At 43.6% G+C, this 17,717-nt stretch overlaps 2 protein-coding genes across 3 annotated transcripts; one reads left to right on the forward strand and one right to left on the reverse strand.

Moving 5' to 3' along the window:
- The first annotated feature begins 3,135 nt into the window (after nucleotides 1-3,135).
- Nucleotides 3,136-16,700, forward strand: ift74 (intraflagellar transport 74). 2 transcript variants are annotated; one of them, XM_026179692.1, is made up of 21 exons: nucleotides 3,136-3,172; nucleotides 3,275-3,349; nucleotides 4,109-4,242; nucleotides 4,722-4,863; nucleotides 4,950-4,998; nucleotides 5,234-5,332; nucleotides 5,475-5,535; nucleotides 5,828-5,887; nucleotides 5,982-6,043; nucleotides 13,100-13,238; nucleotides 13,339-13,401; nucleotides 13,486-13,629; nucleotides 14,174-14,214; nucleotides 14,296-14,375; nucleotides 14,453-14,506; nucleotides 14,980-15,077; nucleotides 15,150-15,276; nucleotides 15,414-15,577; nucleotides 15,733-15,858; nucleotides 15,989-16,049; nucleotides 16,335-16,700. In XM_026179692.1, the coding sequence occupies exons 3-21, from the start codon at nucleotides 4,114-4,116 to the stop codon at nucleotides 16,448-16,450; spliced, it is 1,815 nt and encodes a 604-aa protein (XP_026035477.1). In that variant the 5' UTR covers nucleotides 3,136-3,172; nucleotides 3,275-3,349; nucleotides 4,109-4,113; the 3' UTR covers nucleotides 16,451-16,700. The 2 variants fall into 2 exon arrangements, with proteins under 2 accessions (XP_026035477.1, XP_026035476.1); XM_026179691.1 differs by lacking the exon at nucleotides 3,136-3,172 and adding an exon at nucleotides 3,182-3,196.
- On the reverse strand, nucleotides 6,050-11,749 carry LOC113029081 (leucine-rich repeat-containing protein 19). The gene is made up of 6 exons (XM_026179693.1): nucleotides 11,054-11,749; nucleotides 9,327-9,682; nucleotides 9,004-9,115; nucleotides 8,738-8,825; nucleotides 7,279-7,485; nucleotides 6,050-7,180 (listed from the first exon to the last, which is right to left on the reverse strand). The coding sequence occupies exons 2-6, from the start codon at nucleotides 9,671-9,673 to the stop codon at nucleotides 6,867-6,869; spliced, it is 1,068 nt and encodes a 355-aa protein (XP_026035478.1). The 5' UTR covers nucleotides 9,674-9,682; nucleotides 11,054-11,749; the 3' UTR covers nucleotides 6,050-6,866.
- Nucleotides 16,701-17,717: the final 1,017 nt, after the last annotated feature.

Here is a 17,717-nt window from a genome sequence, read left to right on the forward strand (position 1 = left end):
TTCAATTCAATTTTATTTATGTAGCGCCAAATCACGGCGACTTTTGTTGTATCCATTGTATCCAACAATTGTATCCATTATCATGTTTGATATATAAAAAAGTATCAAAATGAGTTTGTCTGAAAGGTAAACTGTGGTTTTAGTTTGGGGAAAAGGTATCCAGACAACTGTCGTGAGGATTTTTGCATTTGAAAAGGAAAAAAAAGAGAAAGCATTTAATGTGTGTGTGCTGATGTTTAACAGGGCACACGGTAAAGGAGGGACGAGTGTGAAAGCTGTGGACAAGGAACAAGCATTCCTACAGCTATCCCCATAGCAATGACAGCTTTAACATCTGCAGTACTGAACAATAACAGTGTGAAATTTGATTTCACACATTCCTCATGTAAAATTTATGCTTTCTTTGTTTCTTTTTCTTTCTGAAAGTACAGTTATACAAGACCCATGTGTGCTAAAATCTCTATATGAAATACCACGTTACTGTAAACAAAGGGTCAATCTGAATTTTAATACCTTGAAGGGAAGCCAACAAAAAATGAAACGATGAGAAGAAATGTGACATATATTTTGTTTCTTTATTACAACAATAATTAAAGTATTAGTTGCTGAGAATAAAAACTCTCATTACTGTCGTTTAACAAAGAGAGGGAGATGCTGACCTGTTGCCATCTAGTGGTTTCTTGAATAGTTGTTCTGCTTCACGAGAATCATGACGTCGGGGTTGGATCAAAATGCTGACCCAGATGAGGCATAAAGCCCAAACTTCTTGTCTTATCTCTGATTTCTTACATTGCAGCGTTTATCCTGTTTTTCCTCTCATAACATCATGTTTCTCATTTTTTGGTCTCATCTGTCCAGAAAAACATTTGTTGACACAGCCCTGTGATCTTTGCCATCATCCATCAGAGGCCTTTGGTTGTTTACAGGACGTTGTGTGTTCCTGTGACCTTTCAGAAGATTAAACTTGTTGTTCGAGCATGCATGCAGATCCCTTTGGGACCCACTTTTGCTTTTGAGATTCCCTTAGTTCTTCATGGCTGTTATGTAAATTTGAAGTTTCGTGAGGTTTAAATTTGCTTTTGCAAAGGAGCCAGATGTGCAACAGCAGTCTCTGTGCCTTTTGACCGAGAAGAATAACAAGCACAGAAGAAATTGTTCTGTTATCGACTTGCTGTGGTCACAGAATATAATCAGAACATTCAGTGGAAAAGATAACTTGTACAGGTGAGTACATCATGTGTTGAAAGATTATATGTTGACATGATGCTATGGATCAGATTCAGTCAGGACAGCGCCGCACAGGAAGTACACTCCTTCCTGTTGATCACTCACTGATCACACAGTTACATCCCGTTTGGCACAAAGAACAGATCTAAAAATCTAGGTCGGTTTAATTTCTGTCCTTTCTGTGTTCCATGCGGAAAGCAGATGAAATCTGTAACTTGTCTTTCATCTTGGAGGGTTTGTATTCATCACATTTAGGTATTTAGCATCAACACTTAGTTCATACATAATCTACGCAGATGAAGTCCATCATACAATCCTGTTCTGTTGCCTCCGAGTTGACCAGGATGTCGACCAGGAAGTAGAGCAGGTCATCTACTCATCGGAACGTTGGCGGTTTGATCCCTGGCTGCTCCAGTCCGCATGCCGAAGTTTCCTTAGGCAAGATACCGAACCCCGATCATTTGAATGTGAATGTTACACACTCCACTCTTGATGAGAAGCTTGGGCTCGGGGGAGCCCTGATTGTCCTGCAGAGACATTTGCTGCCGGATACTCGATGGTCAGTTTGTGTGCTTGGAGACACTCTCGATGGAGGACACTGAACGAGAGCTACCGTTATGAACCATGGTAACAGAGCTCTGGCTGATCGGAGTTGCCTCTGACCTGGCTTATCGAAGAACAAAGAAAGCGGTTACAGCTTTCCAAAGCCCCACTAGGCTTGCCGACATGGTTGACGATGGGCAAGCTGTGAGTACTCAGACTGTGTTTCTGGAACACCATATGGGAAGCTCACGGCTTTGCGATGGGAAATAGTTAGACCTGGTGTCCGCATTAACCCAAACAATCATCTCCCTCACTCATGCAGCTCCTGAACAACAAATTCTTGTCCCTGATAACCGGACTATGTTTAGTCTCTCTGACCCGATCCTTCAAGGACACCTGGTTTGGCTGAAGGACTGCTGACTTTCGCTCAACCGGGTGAAAGGACACTCTCCCTCAAGTTGAACACAGGATACACACACACACACACACACACACACACGTGTACACTGACACAGATGCACACTCACTCCCTTCCCTATTCCAAACGCCCTGATGCTTGGCCCCCATCTGATGCAGACGGCGGGTCAGCTGGACCTGGGCAGAGATGCCACGACTCGATGCTGCTGTCTACATTGGCTTACTCTAGCCCTACTCACCCAACCCTGTTGCTTGTCACGTGTTTTCATGGTGTCACGGTGTGAAGATTCATGTTTTCTGTTCTCATACTGATCCCCTATCAGGAGCTCAGTTCTCTTTTTTTCTCCTCTCCTGTTTTTCTATACCTTACCTGTTCTGACCTGTCTCCACAATGTGATGTTTGTGTAATGTATGTATGGTTGGAAGAGGTCCGATTTCGCTGCAGGCAAATAAAGGCTTCATCATCATCATCATCATCATCATCATCATCATCATCTTCAAAAGAACAGAAAAAAGCGCTTGTATGGATGGGTGTTGAATGGGTGAATGAGGCATACCATAAAAAGAAATACACTAATGAACCATCAACCACTTACTCCTCCCTTACCAATGAAGCAACAAGGCTGAGGTGTAATGTTCCTCCCTAACCTAATGTTCTGTGAAATAGAGCGTTGCACTTCCTGATTGACTGCTCTTATTGGCTGTCAGATAAAGGTGATGTTTAGTCGCATCTTTCACCTCTCCACGAAATTGGGATAATACAGAATAAACAACTAGATTTCTCCTCGTTTCCTCTACACATTTCTCAGTCTTTTCTCATAGAGATATGTGAGAGGCAGTACAAAGAACACAGCTACAGTTGCTTTGTTTGTTTGTTTGTGTGTGTGTGTTTCGGCGTACAGATAGACTGGAACCTCATGTAGTCCCCCTGTTGGCCGGTGGGGGGCAGACGTACATTCTCCAACCTGCATTGTTCCCATTTCAGGTGAAGAAGAAGATGGTTACTGGGGTAACGTCAACATCATCTCGAGCCGCTGACTTTCTTCCAGCTAGCGTTTCATTCTTTTTCGTTTATTTCTCTTTTCAGGTAAACCGCCGCACGCCTGCTTCGACTGGAAGTTATACAGGCGTATAAAACAGACCGCAGAGAGACCATTTTCAGGCAAGAAGCTGCGTTATCTCACGGCTAACGCCGGGACGTTTACCGAGGCTTCCGTAAACGAAGCTAAGCTAAAAAGTGTCAGCTAACAAGTTAGCAATAGCCGAACTAAGCTTCAAAATTGTAGGTTTTAACAGACTGCGCTGTCATAACGATGCACAGCTGCCGGTACAGCGATGCGGGTCAGTGTAATGTCAGTGCAGCGTAGATGCAGTGTTGGTGCACACGAAACAAATCATGTTTCTAAATCAAAGTAAACATGTGACATGTGTTATTATTTAGAGTTTGGTTTAATCACCCCGAGGAGCTTCTTCCCTCTTTTTAGCAGCGTGCACATCTTTATTTCCTTTACAAGCTCTGTGTTACTGTGAGGTACAAATCAGTCCCTTTATTGCCTTCAGCCTTTCGCTACCACTCCTAATCACGTGACCGCCTGATCTGTTGTGCTAGTAAAATCTAAAGTGGAAAATGTCAGTATATGAATCAACAGGCACCACAGGGTTAAAGGTTATTCTTTAGTGTCTTCAAGTGTGGCCCTTTTATTTCACCAACAAGCACCGAACTGTAACAGCATCTGGAAATGATGTGGTTACTGTTGCTCCAAGGCAACAGGAACAGTAACAGACTGAACTAAATTAAATAATACAATAAATTACAAAGTTAAAAATATAGGAAATAACATAAAATGGCTCAATCCAGCCAGCAGCTCCACGTGTCTGATTTGTTACTCAGTGTTCCTGTTTGTGTGTCCACGGGTTTTAGGCATCATGGCAAGCCAGCGGCCTCCATCCAGCATGGGCCGGCCGATGAGCCGCAGCGGATCTGTGGTCCCTGGTGCTGGGAGACCCCCTACAGCTATCCAGCCTCCTCCTACAGCTATGCGTGTTGCAACTGGGGTTAGCCATCAGCAGCATGGATACGCTGTAGCTTTGAGATATTATCAGTCTGAGTGTGTTATGTTCAGTCTGAAAATACAATTGTTTGCTGATTCTGTGTGTTTCTGCACGCCCAAGAAATGAGTGCCAGGTTTTACTGAGCCTACGTGTAACACTATAGACCAGTTTTGGCAAGAAAAAAGACCAAAAATAAAATGGACATTGTGCTTATGATGCATTTTCATTGCATCATGCTTCTTTTGTAATCTTGTGTGCAGTTATGAGTACAGACTCTGTTTTCCCCTCCCTACATGTGTGTTGTATCTAATATGAGAAAAAAGCTGAGTATGAGGTTTAGAGAGAGTAACATGGTTATTGTCAGATGTCCTTTAGATATCGTGATAATATTGTCACTGTGAATTCTTTCAGCTAAAATAATTTCAGAGTGAAAATGCAATTTTGTGACAGCCACAACTAAGGCACTGCATTTCCTCTTCCAGATGGTCCCAGGGACCAGTGCTCATCCAGGTTTGAGGGGTGGCATCCCCGTCACCACCCCCGGAGTCCTGACAGCACAGATCAAAGTGACTGAGAGGCCGGTCACCCAGCAGGGGCTCAGTGGGATGAAAACTGGCATGAAAGGTATGTTTTCTTCTTGGATATTTTTCTGATTGTGTTTAATATATAAATAAACCTGTGACCTCCCTCCCACATTTCCTTTACCAAAGGGCCTCAGAGACAGATTTTGGACAAGTCCTACTACTTGGGTCTTCTCAGGTAACACATACTCACTGGCATTAACAGTAACTACTTATGTCAAAGTAAAGGAGTGCACAAACCATAGGTCAGCTAGACCGCTTCACAAAAGATGCAAACATGCTGAGCACATTCACATTTCTTAGAGTTGGTCTTGAGTTAAAATGTATTTTCTATTTTCACCATAGATTCAAATGTGGTCTTTTTACGCTGCTCGTGAAAAATTCTATCGATGTGAAATTTGTTCTTCTGTCAGGAGTAAGATCAACGAGTTGACCACAGAGACCAGCAGACTGCACAAAGAGATTGAGAGCTACAACCAGGAGAACTCCGTCTATCTCTCTTATGAAAAGAGGTGGGTGGTGTTCGTCTTCTTCTTTTATGACCAAGTTTCTGTCTTCATTCCCGTCTTTAACAGTTATAGTTGAGTGAAAGATGAAATCCACTGAATCCAGATGAACTCTGTATAATGTCCCCGTGATGTGTGTCTGCTGCAGAGCTGAAGGCCTCGCTGCTGAGATTAAGGATATGCAAGGCCAGCTTGCTGACTACAATATGGTAAACAGCAACAATGTTGTTAAACACTGAAAGATTGTATCCCCTTTTTCACTGTGTTGTTGAGGAATGTCTAGCTTAAGCAGTCGGCCATGATGACTTAAAATAGACGATGTAAACTTCCCACTTCAGGGACAGTAACTATTTGATTGCAGGTGTTACGATGTTATGTTTGAGAGCAACTGCACGTTTAAAACCTTTATACTGGTGAGGTTGTGTTTTTAGTTTTCAGTGAATGCGTTAAACACTGGACTCGTTTTTACTTCACTTTTGTACATTTTTATTGTGTTTCCAGCTTGTGGACAAGCTCAACACCAACACAGAGATGGAGGAAATGATCAACGACTACAACATAGTAAGTAATCCATCAAAACAATATAAAAGGGTTTTTTCATGAACTGGAAATATAGGGCAAAATTCTCCCTTTAACTTTTTGATCTTGTGTTTAGTTGAAAGCCGAGAATGACAGCGAGGCAGAAAGCATCGATAACATCTTCACTGAGAGGAGAGAGTAAGTGCACGTGTTCTCATAAAGACACTTGTGTCTCCATTAGACAGTTTTATGTTCACAAATACACTTTAACGTATTTATTTTGTGAAGTATCATTTTCAGAATGAAGTACTAGGACATTATTTAATTTAGCCTGCTGGCTAGTTTTCATGTGAGTCATAAAACATTTAAAAAGACTCAGATATGTGCAGGTATGAGACTTTTGAACACAAACACAACAGGAAACGACTGCTTGTTATGTAAAGATGAAGCAGCAGTGGAGTTTTCTTAATAAAAATAAATGCCGTGTAGATCCGTGAGCAAACAAACACGTGGAGTGTGTTTTATCTGAAACACTTGCAAACTGTTTTCAAACCACCGTAAATTGAGGTTTGTATAACGCTGCACATTGCTGCTGGTGTTGTCGAGTCATGAAGAGGTAAAAACTCTTGTAAACCATGTGACTTCATCGTTCTAGTGCCGTGCAAACAAGGATAAAGCTGTCGATCTAACTGGGCGCTCACACACTAACACTAATGGCTCAGATTACAGGAAGTGTTCTGTACTTGAATATTGTTCTTCTAGTGGTCAAAAAGTGGAGTTGGGGTTGTTGCAGACTCCTCGCAGCTGACAACAGTGTACTAATGGAAGTATCCGGGCAACAATGCAGGCCGTGGAGTTAAGATGTTGCAAAGAAGCTCCTTCAGTGACCAACAGTACAGCTCTCACACAATGATTTTGTGACCCGTGAAATGATAATACTCAGCGGTGTTTATCAAACAGCAAGGTTGCCACTGAATGGATTGTATTGTGTTTGTGGTTTGCTTTCTTATCATCGTGCATGTCACTCTTCTCTCCTGATATATGGATCCTCAAAGTACTCCTGCTCCTCCTGCTCCTCGTCTATCTGTCTGTTCATTGGTTCAAAGCTGAATGTTTGATGGGTCGGGTGTCTTCCCGTCGCCGAGAACTCTGTTGACACAAAATCCTCGTCGCCCTCCTCGACTTCTTGTTGTAACTGCCGATGCCTGTAGTTGTGGAAGAGCTTGTACCAGGACGGCCCCTTGACGGCACACACGATGAGCATGGAGGTGGCCACTGCCAAGATTGCGACGGATGCTGTGAATTTCCACGTGTTGCCGAGCGCAGGAGTCGGGTCTAGTTTGGGTTTGAGGATGGAGACGGGGTTATAAGCTTGCATTTGTGCGTCCACATATTTAAGTGGAGAAAATGATCTGCAGCTCTCGATGTCGTACCTTTGCTGGTGCTGTTGTTCTGACCGGTTGACTGTGTGGTCGTCATAATAACTGATGGGCCCGACGTCTGTTGAGGGTGGACCGGTGTTTTTGGTTTCTGAGGGTCTGGAGTGACGCTGGGTAATAATGTGGAGTACAGTGCTGCAGCATTAAGAAGATCCCGTCCAGCCTGCTCTGCTGGAGATGCACAGATGACCTGTGGTCCTCCTGCAGCCACACACCATTTCCTTCAGTACATGCTCTTTAAGTTACTAAAGTTAGAGAACAGTTTCTTCACATAGAAAGGGATTTTAAACACTGGCCTCATTATCTCTCTATACTACACTCCTACTTGTCTCTACTTGTACTTGTTTTCATTCAAAGTAGTGTTTTTGGCTTTAATACTGGGATAAATCTTTAAGAATGATGTGAAAATAATGTAGTTCACTGATTGATCCAAGAGGATCACTGAAATCTGCAACATGGGACATATGATTTAATAATCAAGCTACCAACATTTTCCTTTAAGTAACCAGACCATCGCTCAGTTTCCCCAGTAGACATTTTTGGCTCACTAAGGCAGAGCATTCAACTCTATATGGGAACCAGGTTGTATATGGTGGGTGCTCTCCTGCATATATGCTGCTCTTTTTATGGTACGGCTTTATGGTAACCATCACCAAAGTGTCACCACATCACCTGTCTGCAGTTTAAAAGGAAGCAGACAAAAGCACCGGGTGTTCTTATGTGTTGATCAGCAGTGTGAGCTTTAGGTTCTTTAGGTAATTCTGGCTTCCAGTAACATCAGTTGCCAAAAATCTTTCAAATAAGGTTCAAATAAAACCTCCATACCAGCCGTGCGAGTCTCTTACATGGCTCATAGATTGTAAGTAAAAATGTGCCACTGCAGATTCAAGCAAGATACTCCGTGTCTCCTAAAATTCCTTCAAATAAAGATCCACTGCTCAAAGAAAGTTCAGGAACACTTTGAACACATACTGGTCTCAGTGGGGGGAAAGCCATGCTGGATACTGATATGGACCGGGGAATGTTTTAGGAACGAAAAGATGGGAATGAAAATGATCAACCTAGAGAGGGCCGAATTCAAAGACACAACACAAATAAAAGTGAAGCAATGATGCAGCCAGTCTGTTGTCCCGATCCCTGATATCAGGCAGGTGCCGTTGCCTAGCCTGTAGACATCTGTGTGTCCCCCCATAGATATGCCTCCCCAGACCATTCCTGACCCACCACCAATCTGGTCATGCCGAACGATGTTACAGGCAGCATAACGTTCTCTACAGCTGCTCCAGACCCTTTCACATGTGTCACGTGTCCTCAGCACACTCATGAACTGTGTGTGTGTTCCTTTCTTTTTTTGAGCAGTGTTTATAGTTTTCAAACTGCTGTAATTGACTCATTAGCTCCCAGAAAGGGTCACAGGTCAGCCAACATTTAAAACTGTGATGAAAACTACTACCCATGGTAACATTTGCTGCATCGATCTGTCCAATGATGGTCAGCAGTGGACAGGAACAATTCCAGGGGTTTCCCTGTAGGTTCAGTACCTGATGGGACCAGACAGAGCGAGGTAAATGAAATAATAACACATCCTGTACAGGAAACACTTACATGTGCAGCCCTAAATCCCCATACACATGCATGCATTTCTTTATGCATGTCATGTCTAGATTAGTTCTAACTAAACTCTAAGTTAGCAGATTCTTTTTGAAATGCTCGTTTTACCTGTAACTTGTTCAGCCCACTGATCAGCTGTGCAGGGAGGCTTGTTAGCAAGTTGTGGGTCAGGTCCAACTCTGTCAGGACCTCCAGGTCACTGAAAGCCTGAGGGTGAAGGCTACAAAAACAGCACAGCAGAATTATATTACACTTGATTACATACCACACTGTACTTGGATATATTACTAACATGCAACAGTAGTACGTTTTAACAAGTATGCACCAATATCAAAATCAAACCAGTTTAATGGTTGGTGTTTAACACACAGTATACTTAAAGCAGCTAATTAGCATTTAGCTAGAAGTTAGACTTTTGCTAGCCTACTGACCTGCTGATGTTGTTTCTGGCGAGAGACAGCACTCTGAGGTTTGGTACCACAGAGAAGTATTTGGCTGGAATAGCAGTGATCCAGTTAGCATCCAAGTGAAGCTCTACCAGGCTGGGATAGCTAGCTAGTGCTTGTTGGTCCGTGTCATTCAGAGTAATTAGGTTCCCTTCAATCATCAGTTTGGTAACATTTACATTTTCAGAGTTTTCAGGGATGACTTGAAGATGTTTGTTGGTGAAGTTTGCTGTCAGCTGATGGGTGGAACAGGAACAATTCACTGTCTCATTATTTTTCACGAGCCCTACAGTGAGCCACAGCAGGAGGAGAGGCTGCCAGCACCTCTCCATCACACCACACTGAAAGGAAATGGATACAAAGTCCTGTAACCAACACGTGACAGAGAAAACACGCTCATTCCTTAACAAAACCAGTAATTAATTCATTTTTTGCCTGGTAGAATTCAGCTTTTTGATTGAAAAAGCATTACTACGGCACAGATATCGACGGTTGCAAATTATGTAGTTGGACTAAAATAATCTGACTAACATCAACTCCATTTATACACAAGGTTTGCATAAGTTACAGTTATTTAGCCTGTCAGTAAAATGTATTTTCTGAAATACATGTTTAGCTCCTCCCCCTTTAAGCCAGCGTTCTTTGGATTGGCTGTGCCTCTTAAAAACAAGGTTGCGTGACACGGTAGCACCTGAAGACCACAAAGAGGTGAAAAATCTCAGTGTATGCTGTGAAAAGTGTGCAGGGGTTAAAAGTGTGAGACAAGATTTTGTAAATAAGTATTGGCCAATGTTTACACTAAGCACAGCATGTCATGAGGACAAATACTCACAAATACTACGAGTGATACAAAGTGCCATAAATGTGTATTCTAATGGCCAGCAGGGGGTGCTGCAGAAAGTCTAATATATGGCAACAGTAAAACAGTGCTTGGGTCTCTTGATCACTGACCTTATTATCACTTTCACGATAAGCTGATGGTCTCAGTTTCACGTGAAAACAAAACTACACTGATTTTTCAATGATGGCCCCTTAGAATCAAAAAGCAGGATAAAACTTTACCACAACGTCCGTGTGTGCCTGTTACCAAACAGCAGCATGGTGACAGCTTGAGACTTTACAACATTTTGTTTAAAGTGTTTGATTCAAACAGCAGGTAGGCGGAGCGCAGCTCGCTGACATGACTGTACCTGTTCTCACTGACATCACAAAGAGCAGAAGGAAAAAAAACTGTTCAGAATCTGATGAAAATACCCTTTAGAGTCGGGAGCTATTAAGCCATCTAACCTGAGGATAAAAACATTACCCATCATTGCACGTCATGTTCCTCTTTAAATATACGACTCAGCGTTGGACTCCATTAACAGAAAACATTATGCCCTCATATTTCTATGTGAATTCTTTGTATGTGCAGTGAACTGAGAAATCGGGCACTTTGCAGCATAAGCCCGAGGTCAGAGTACAGTAGAGATAAAGCACCGTGTTAGGGAGTGAGTGCACACTGATGCTGGAGTGTCTTTTTCACGTCTTACAGAGAAAAGAAACTTCAGCGCATGTTCTCCTTTAAAGGACACGTGTAGAAACGTGTCTGCTGCCTAACCTCGCACTTCTGCATCTCACAATCACAATTCCTGTCTGGTTTTCACACTGTTTCTCTTTATACTTGTTGTGTAATCATCTTTTACTAATGAAAAGTAGCAGAAGAATCTTACCTGTTCTTCTACACGCACTAAGGTGAACCTTTAGTCCTCTGTTACTCTCACGCAGTCAGCGTACGAGTGACCTTTGTTCCTTGTAAAACAAGTGTGCACTCTGTGCTAACTGTTTATGATTGATCAAGTTGGTCCTCCCATCTTTGCTGTCTTCCTTCTTCTGCCTACAAGTATCTCTTAGGTTACTGTTGGAAATGGCTCATCTAAATATATATGTGAACTAGTTCAAGGTATAATTCTGCAAATGACTGAATATGATTAATGACAAGCATTTTAGTTCTTTTAATGACCTCTTCTTACGGAGAGATGATGGCTGAATGGAAAAGAAAGCATAAAGTAAGGAGAAGAGTGTGAAAGATCAGACGGAGAAAAGAAAAAGTGGATGAAAAGCAGGTAGAAGATGAAAGAGGCCAGTGTTGCTGCTTCTTCGTCTCAGCAAACATACCTGTGCGCCTGTGTGGACACGGCAAACCCAAGTGCGTGTACTCTCACTCTTGATATTGTAAAATGTTTCAGCAACATTTGCAAACTATTGTAAACATTGTAATGATTAATAGTACTGTGAAAGTGAGCAGGCACACCAGCAGCAGCAGACTGGGTTACATACAGCTGAACAAGAATTCCCACATTCCTACTCTTCCATTGAAGTTCTGCTGGAGGTTTCTTCCTGTTAAAAGGGAGTTTTTCCTTCCCACTGTCGCCAAAGTGCTGCTCATAGGGGGTCATATGATTGTTGGGTTTTTCTCTGTATCTATGAAGCGCCTTGAGGCGACTTTTGTTGTGATTTGGCGCTATATAAATAAAATTGAATTGAATTGAAGTAGAGACTGATGTAAATGTGATGGAGCTGCATTGCAGCCCGACTGCACCGTCTCTGGGAAAGTCGGGTTTCAGCACAGAGGAGGGAATGTTGAGACTGGAGGAGCTGATCTACATCACAGGGGTCAGGTTCAAGTGTAACCGTATGATGTGAATATTCAAGAGTTTGGTGCTGTAGTCTTCCTCCACCAGTCCCAGAGCAGGGGTGTCAAACATAAGGCCCATGGGCCAGGATCAGCCCTCCAAAGTCTTCAGTCTGGCCCACTGTGGAAAATGTGAAGGAGGGCATAAATCTTCTACGGTGAGGACGTGCTCCATGACCACGTACTGTACCAAAGTAAATAAGTCGTAGATAAAGCAATAAACGGCAGAAAGTTCCTCGTTTTTCACTGGCTGCTATAGAAATGTATCATTCTTATGTTCGATTCACCAGAAACAGAAACAGAAAGGACAAAAATGTTCATTGTTGAATTACAGGACAGTCTGCACAACACAGAACCCAATTTAACTTATTTATGGTTTAGCTCAGTGGGATGATCAGGAGGTCATACGCCGTGTGGCCGGAGAGCGGTAGGCCCGGGTTTGAGTCCGAGCCGCACTAAGCTGCATGTCTCCCCCCCACACACACACACACACACACTCATGTCTCTATGGAATAAGGGCTGAAAAGGCCCCAAAATTAAAAAGAAAGCTTATTTGTTTCTTACAGTTTAAGTGCAAAGACACTGAGATGTATTATTGAATTGCATTTGTGTTTTTATGTTAAAATATCTCAGAGAAAGAGGCGTTTCACTGATGCGGCCGGCTTCACATCATAGTTATGCTTCAGTCCTGTGATGTAGCTGAGCAGGAAACAGGAGGAAGCTTTGACCACCGCTGCTTGATTCTGTCTCCGTTTGTCGTTGGTTGGTGTAGTAAAGAATGAAAATTAATTTAAGAAACAACAACAGTTTTTTAGGTTCTTCATCTGCTTTGCCTTATTTTTCATGTGGAACGTTTTGCTTGTGCAGTGTTCAGTCAGGGCCTCCGTAGACTCAGAGGAACCCGAGGAGGTGGGTTGCAAAGCAGCTTGTGCATGTGCCACAACTTAAGCAGCTTAGATAGCCTGACCCGATGTTAGCTGATGTGTAGAAGCATGTCAGCTGATGTGGGCTGTTATTGAACTGTAAACTCTTTGGCTTCCTTTATCTGTCTGCGTGCACTCTGTCCACTCTGTTTGCTCTGCAGGAGAGAGGAGGCAATCAGGGCCATCGAGGAGGAGATCAGGAGAGAGAGGCGCGTTGCTGATGAAGTCGTCCAAGCAATGCCGGCAGCAAAGCAAGAGAAATATTTCACCATGACAACCACTAATGAGGAACTGCTGCAGGTGAAGCTGTAGTTGTTATGGGGAAAGAGGAGATTGGTTCATGTCAGGCATGATGAAATCTCACTCTGGCAAGTACTCAGCTGATTCTTTTGTTTTGCAGGAGCTGACTGTTCTCCAGGAGGAGCTGGACGTGCTAATAACGAGGAAGGAGGACTATGAAGCAGTGAGTCGGGTGGAGGGGGCGGTGTGAGCAAGGTGGAGGAACAGCATGGCTGCGGGTGTTTTACGTGAACGAACCTCGTTGCAGGAGCTGTCCCACTCTCAGATAAAGCAGGAGATGGTTCGGCTTCATGAGACCTTGTCAGCGCTGGAGGCCAAACGAGACACGATGGAGGCGGAGCAGAAGAGCCTGGGTTCACCCCAGGAAGAGAGAGAGAAGTTATTTAAGCAGGTGTGCGCGCTGGTCATTGCTACATCAGAGGACGGGAGGGATTTGATGAAATATCACAGAAACTTTTACAAACAGGAAATAGATTTGTTTGTGTTCCTGAAACGGGCTTTTACAAGGATATCACATGAATTCAGTTTCAGTCTGGTTGAGTAGTTTTAGTCATGTTGAGGAATTCGGTTCCTCAGCGTTCACTGCCTCCACACATTCAGGGTCTGCACCGGCAAAAACCCTCTTTCAGCATTAAAAAGCAACTATAGCTGCGACATTTGGGTCCTGGTACTTTATTTTGTTCTCCGATGTTCTCTGATTAAGTAAACTTAATAACACTGAAGTTTAGATGATCTAATGCTAACCCAGGCTACTGTGGTAATGTGCAGTAGGGCTGTTCTTCATCCTAAACGTGTGCATTGATTCAGAGAGTCAACAGCACCATCATGTGGTCAAACTGATGAATGGATTGTAAACAGCAGTGAGCAGAGCTCCTGAAGCTTGATGTTAGCAGACGTGAAAAACCAAAGACTGAAGCTGTGCTTCTGTTCTCCAGGTGAAAGAGGACAACCAGGAAATTGCCAGCATGGAGAGGCAGTATGTACTCATTACAAGTACTTAGATACTCGTCACTTCTGTGTGTGCGTGTAAGAATATGTGTATATTGTGTGTACTCAGGCTTACGGAGATACGGGACAGGAGAAGACAAATCACAGAGGAGATCCGACACCTGGAGCAGGACTCAGAAGCAGCTCAGGGTAACCCACAGGATGAGGGTGGACTCTAAACCTGAATCACCTTTGATGTGATTTCAATATTCTGAACATTCCTACAGGCGAATGTCAACAAAAATACAAAGAGCTGAAGAGGAAGGAAGAGGAGATCAACCGTGAGTCCCAGTCGAACCGAACACTTGTGACATAGGCAGCATAGTCGAGCTCATTTAAAGTTAAGGTGTTTCGAGAACATTTCTTACGTACTGTGTCCGTTTATTGCAAAAGAAAAAAATGAACACATACAACAGTTAACGGAGCGACTGAGAGGAGACGGTCAGTCGGTCAGCGTCACAGGCGACTGACAGACACACAAACTGCATCTTGATGTCTTGGACTGTGGGGCAGAGTAGTTGAGCAGATGCAGGCTGACAGGCATGTATTTGTTCATCTGTTTAATCAACACTGATGATCCCACATTTGGGAATGTGGGGGCTGATGCAAACACTGCATGTGAAAGCATGAAGCCTAATTGATGACAGTTAGGAGTCACCAAAACACAGTAGTTTGATTTCCACTGTCAGGAGGAACTAGAGGGAACCTACTGTCTACTAGCAGCGCATGGATATAACCTCTGTCCTCTTCTCAGGGTTCCTCGAGTCATTTGAGGAGTCCAGGGCTCAGGAGGAGGAGAGACTAAAGCAGGGCCAGGAGAACATTGTCTCACTCCTGGAGCACTGCAGCAGGGTGAGGAGCACTGATGAAATGGGAGGACAAACACAGCGTGGTCCACTGCACTAACTGTGCATGTCTTTGTAGAACATGTTGCGGCTCCGTCAGGTGGATACAGTGACAGCCAGTGAGCTGAGGGACATGCAGGAAGTGCTGGTAAGCAAGGAGACCGAGGTGGTCCAGTCAGAGAGCACCGCTAGAGGACTGACGACAGGTGGGTGACACGCACACAGTCGGGTTTCCCTCACTTCTAAAGAGATCACATTAATTTATTTCTAACCTTAAAGTCTGGAACATTTACGTCCCGACAACACGAGCACTGAACAAAGCCCCTTCTCTGCCCCTGCACAGAGTCCCAGCGCCTGCAGCAGGACCTGGAGAAGGTGCAGCAGCTGGAGGGGAAGATCACAGGTGAGCTGAGCACCCTGCAGGAGCGTGTCAGCACCATGCAGTCTGAGCTGCATACCTACAGGGACCTGGACACCCTCAGGCTCACAGCTGAGGAGAGGAAGAAGGTAACTGCAAACTCTTTGTGCTGAAGGTCTCTTCCTGTTAAAAGGGAGTTCTTTCTCACCACTGTCCCCGAGAGCTTCCATACTGGAGATCAATAATGGAGCTCCGTTTTAAAAAATGAACTGACTATACTTTGTTTTCTCTCCTTGTGCTGCAGAGGCTGCAGGAGGAGCAGGTGTCGCTGACTCAGCGTCGAGATGCATTTGGACAGCTGCTGGAGGAGATGAACCAGAAACATGAAGCCCTGAAGACCAGACTGCAGGAAAATGAGACTCATGCTCAGGTTAGTCGTGTTTTGGTACACAGGAAACAGACTGAATCTTCTGACTCAGCTCGCTCCTCACCACCTGCCTTCCCGTCTTCAGCTCACAGCAGTCTTGTGTTTTGTGTTGCTTTATGTGTCTGAACGTTAGCTGGCTAACCTGGAGAGGAAATGGCAGCACCTGGAGCAGAACAACTTTGTGATGAAAGAATGTATCCTTTAGAAATATGACGTATGAATTCATCCACACTAGAAGCCCTCTATTCAGTCTCCAGCATCCAGAGAAAGTGAGATTTTTAAACACTGGGACCAGTTCTTTACAGCTTTGGTAGCTTTTGGAGGTAATTAAAGGAGCAGTACTTGTCAGATGTGTGCATACATTTAATTTTATTTTCCAGCTCTCGGTTTGTCTGCCCAGTTTGTGTCTTCTATAAACCTCTGGTCTCTGAGACACCAGGTCTGTGAGCTCAGTGATTTTTCCTTAACTGCAGCGTCAGTCATCGCCTCCAAATCCCAGGAGAGCGACTACGCCTCAGTTGCCAAGAGCGTCTCCCAGCAGGTGGCCGATTACAACAAGAGCCTCATAGAGCTGCTGCAGAACAACATGAGTTAAAAACAAAAGGCTTTATTCATTTGGTTCCAGGTGACGCTTTCTGACAGGCTCATGGTCATTAAAAGCAAAATGTGTTGAGTGTTTATACCCAAATAGCTTCTCAGTCATTCAAAGGCAGAGATTGTGCTGCATTCTGACAGCAGCTTCAAGTAGAGATGTAAATGTAAAACGGTGAGCTAATTTAAATGTTTCATAGGTACTGTCTGTTTATTGCAAAAGAAAGAAATAAACATACTACAATTAACTGAGAGACGGAGACATACAGATGCATCAGTTAAACGAACGTACATGTCTAATGCATCATGGGAATCCCCGGCAGCCTGCGTCTATTGCAGCATAACTAAGGGAGGATTCAGGGTCACCTGGTCCAGCCCTAACTATATGCTTTAGCAAAAAGGAAAGTTTGAAGCCTAATCTTGAAAGTAGAGATAGTGTCTGTCTCCTGAATCCAAACTGGAAGCTGGTTCCACAGAAGAGGGGCCTGAAAACTGAAGGCTCTGCCTCCCATTCTACTTTTAAATACTCTAGGAACAACAAGTAGGCCTGCAGAGCGAGAGCGAAGTGCTCTAATAGGGTGATATGGTACTACAAGGTCGTTAAGACTGTATATAAAAGATGGGCATAGTTTCCAGGTCTAGAAATTGAATGTATAGAAGTGTTTAGGCGTTCCCTGTGCCTGATTTGGCACCGTTCCTTCCTGATGAATCCCAAAAGTAATTTGTGCCGCTAGCTGGAATCAAACCAGCAACTTTTTGCTTACCAACTAAAGCTTCTTAAAGACAACAGTCCACCTTTAGTTAGCCTGCTAGCATTCACTGCTACTTTCAAACTATCGAGCTAGTTAGCTGTACAGAAGCTAAAATGTTGACAAAGCTTTATGTTTAACCACAAAGAGACTGATTGCAGATGTCAGGGTAATCTCGTCTTGTCACAGTAAAAGCTGGAGTTGATCTTGATAATATCTGGTTTTCATGGCTGGTCGTTTACCCACCCAGGAATCTAAACGGTGCATCTTAATGTGCACAGCAAAATACAGGCTGCAGCCAAATCTAAAGGACAGACGGACACGTTTTATTTTTATTTATTGCTTTTAATTACAGAAAAAAAACAGGAACAATTTGCATAAAATCCAAATTCCACTCTAGAAATATTTGACCTTTCTGGTGTGCAGATATCAAAGAGTACAGTAAACATTGATGAACAGTACAGCATTTTTCTAACCATTCAAAGGTCAATAAAATGAAACTTGGGTTTATTTGGTGTCCTC

Source organism: Astatotilapia calliptera, chromosome 9, assembly GCF_900246225.1.
Source record: "Astatotilapia calliptera chromosome 9, fAstCal1.2, whole genome shotgun sequence".
NCBI lineage: Eukaryota > Metazoa > Chordata > Actinopteri > Cichliformes > Cichlidae > Astatotilapia > Astatotilapia calliptera.

Coding starts and splice junctions, on each gene's coding strand:
- ift74 (XM_026179692.1), top strand. CDS start 4,114: ATGGCAAGCCAGCGGCCTCCATCCAGCATGGGCCGGCCGATGAGCCGC. Junction 5,333..5,474: donor TATCTCTCTTATGAAAAGAG/GTGGGTGGTGTT, acceptor TGTCTGCTGCAG/AGCTGAAGGCCTCGCTGCTG. Junction 15,578..15,732: donor CAGCTGAGGAGAGGAAGAAG/GTAACTGCAAAC, acceptor CTTGTGCTGCAG/AGGCTGCAGGAGGAGCAGGT.
- LOC113029081 (XM_026179693.1), bottom strand. CDS start 9,673: ATGGAGAGGTGCTGGCAGCCTCTCCTCCTGCTGTGGCTCACTGTAGGG. Junction 9,116..9,326: donor GCCAGAAACAACATCAGCAG/GTCAGTAGGCTA, acceptor CTGTTTTTGTAG/CCTTCACCCTCAGGCTTTCA. Junction 8,826..9,003: donor GTGGGCTGAACAAGTTACAG/GTAAAACGAGCA, acceptor TGGTCCCATCAG/GTACTGAACCTACAGGGAAA.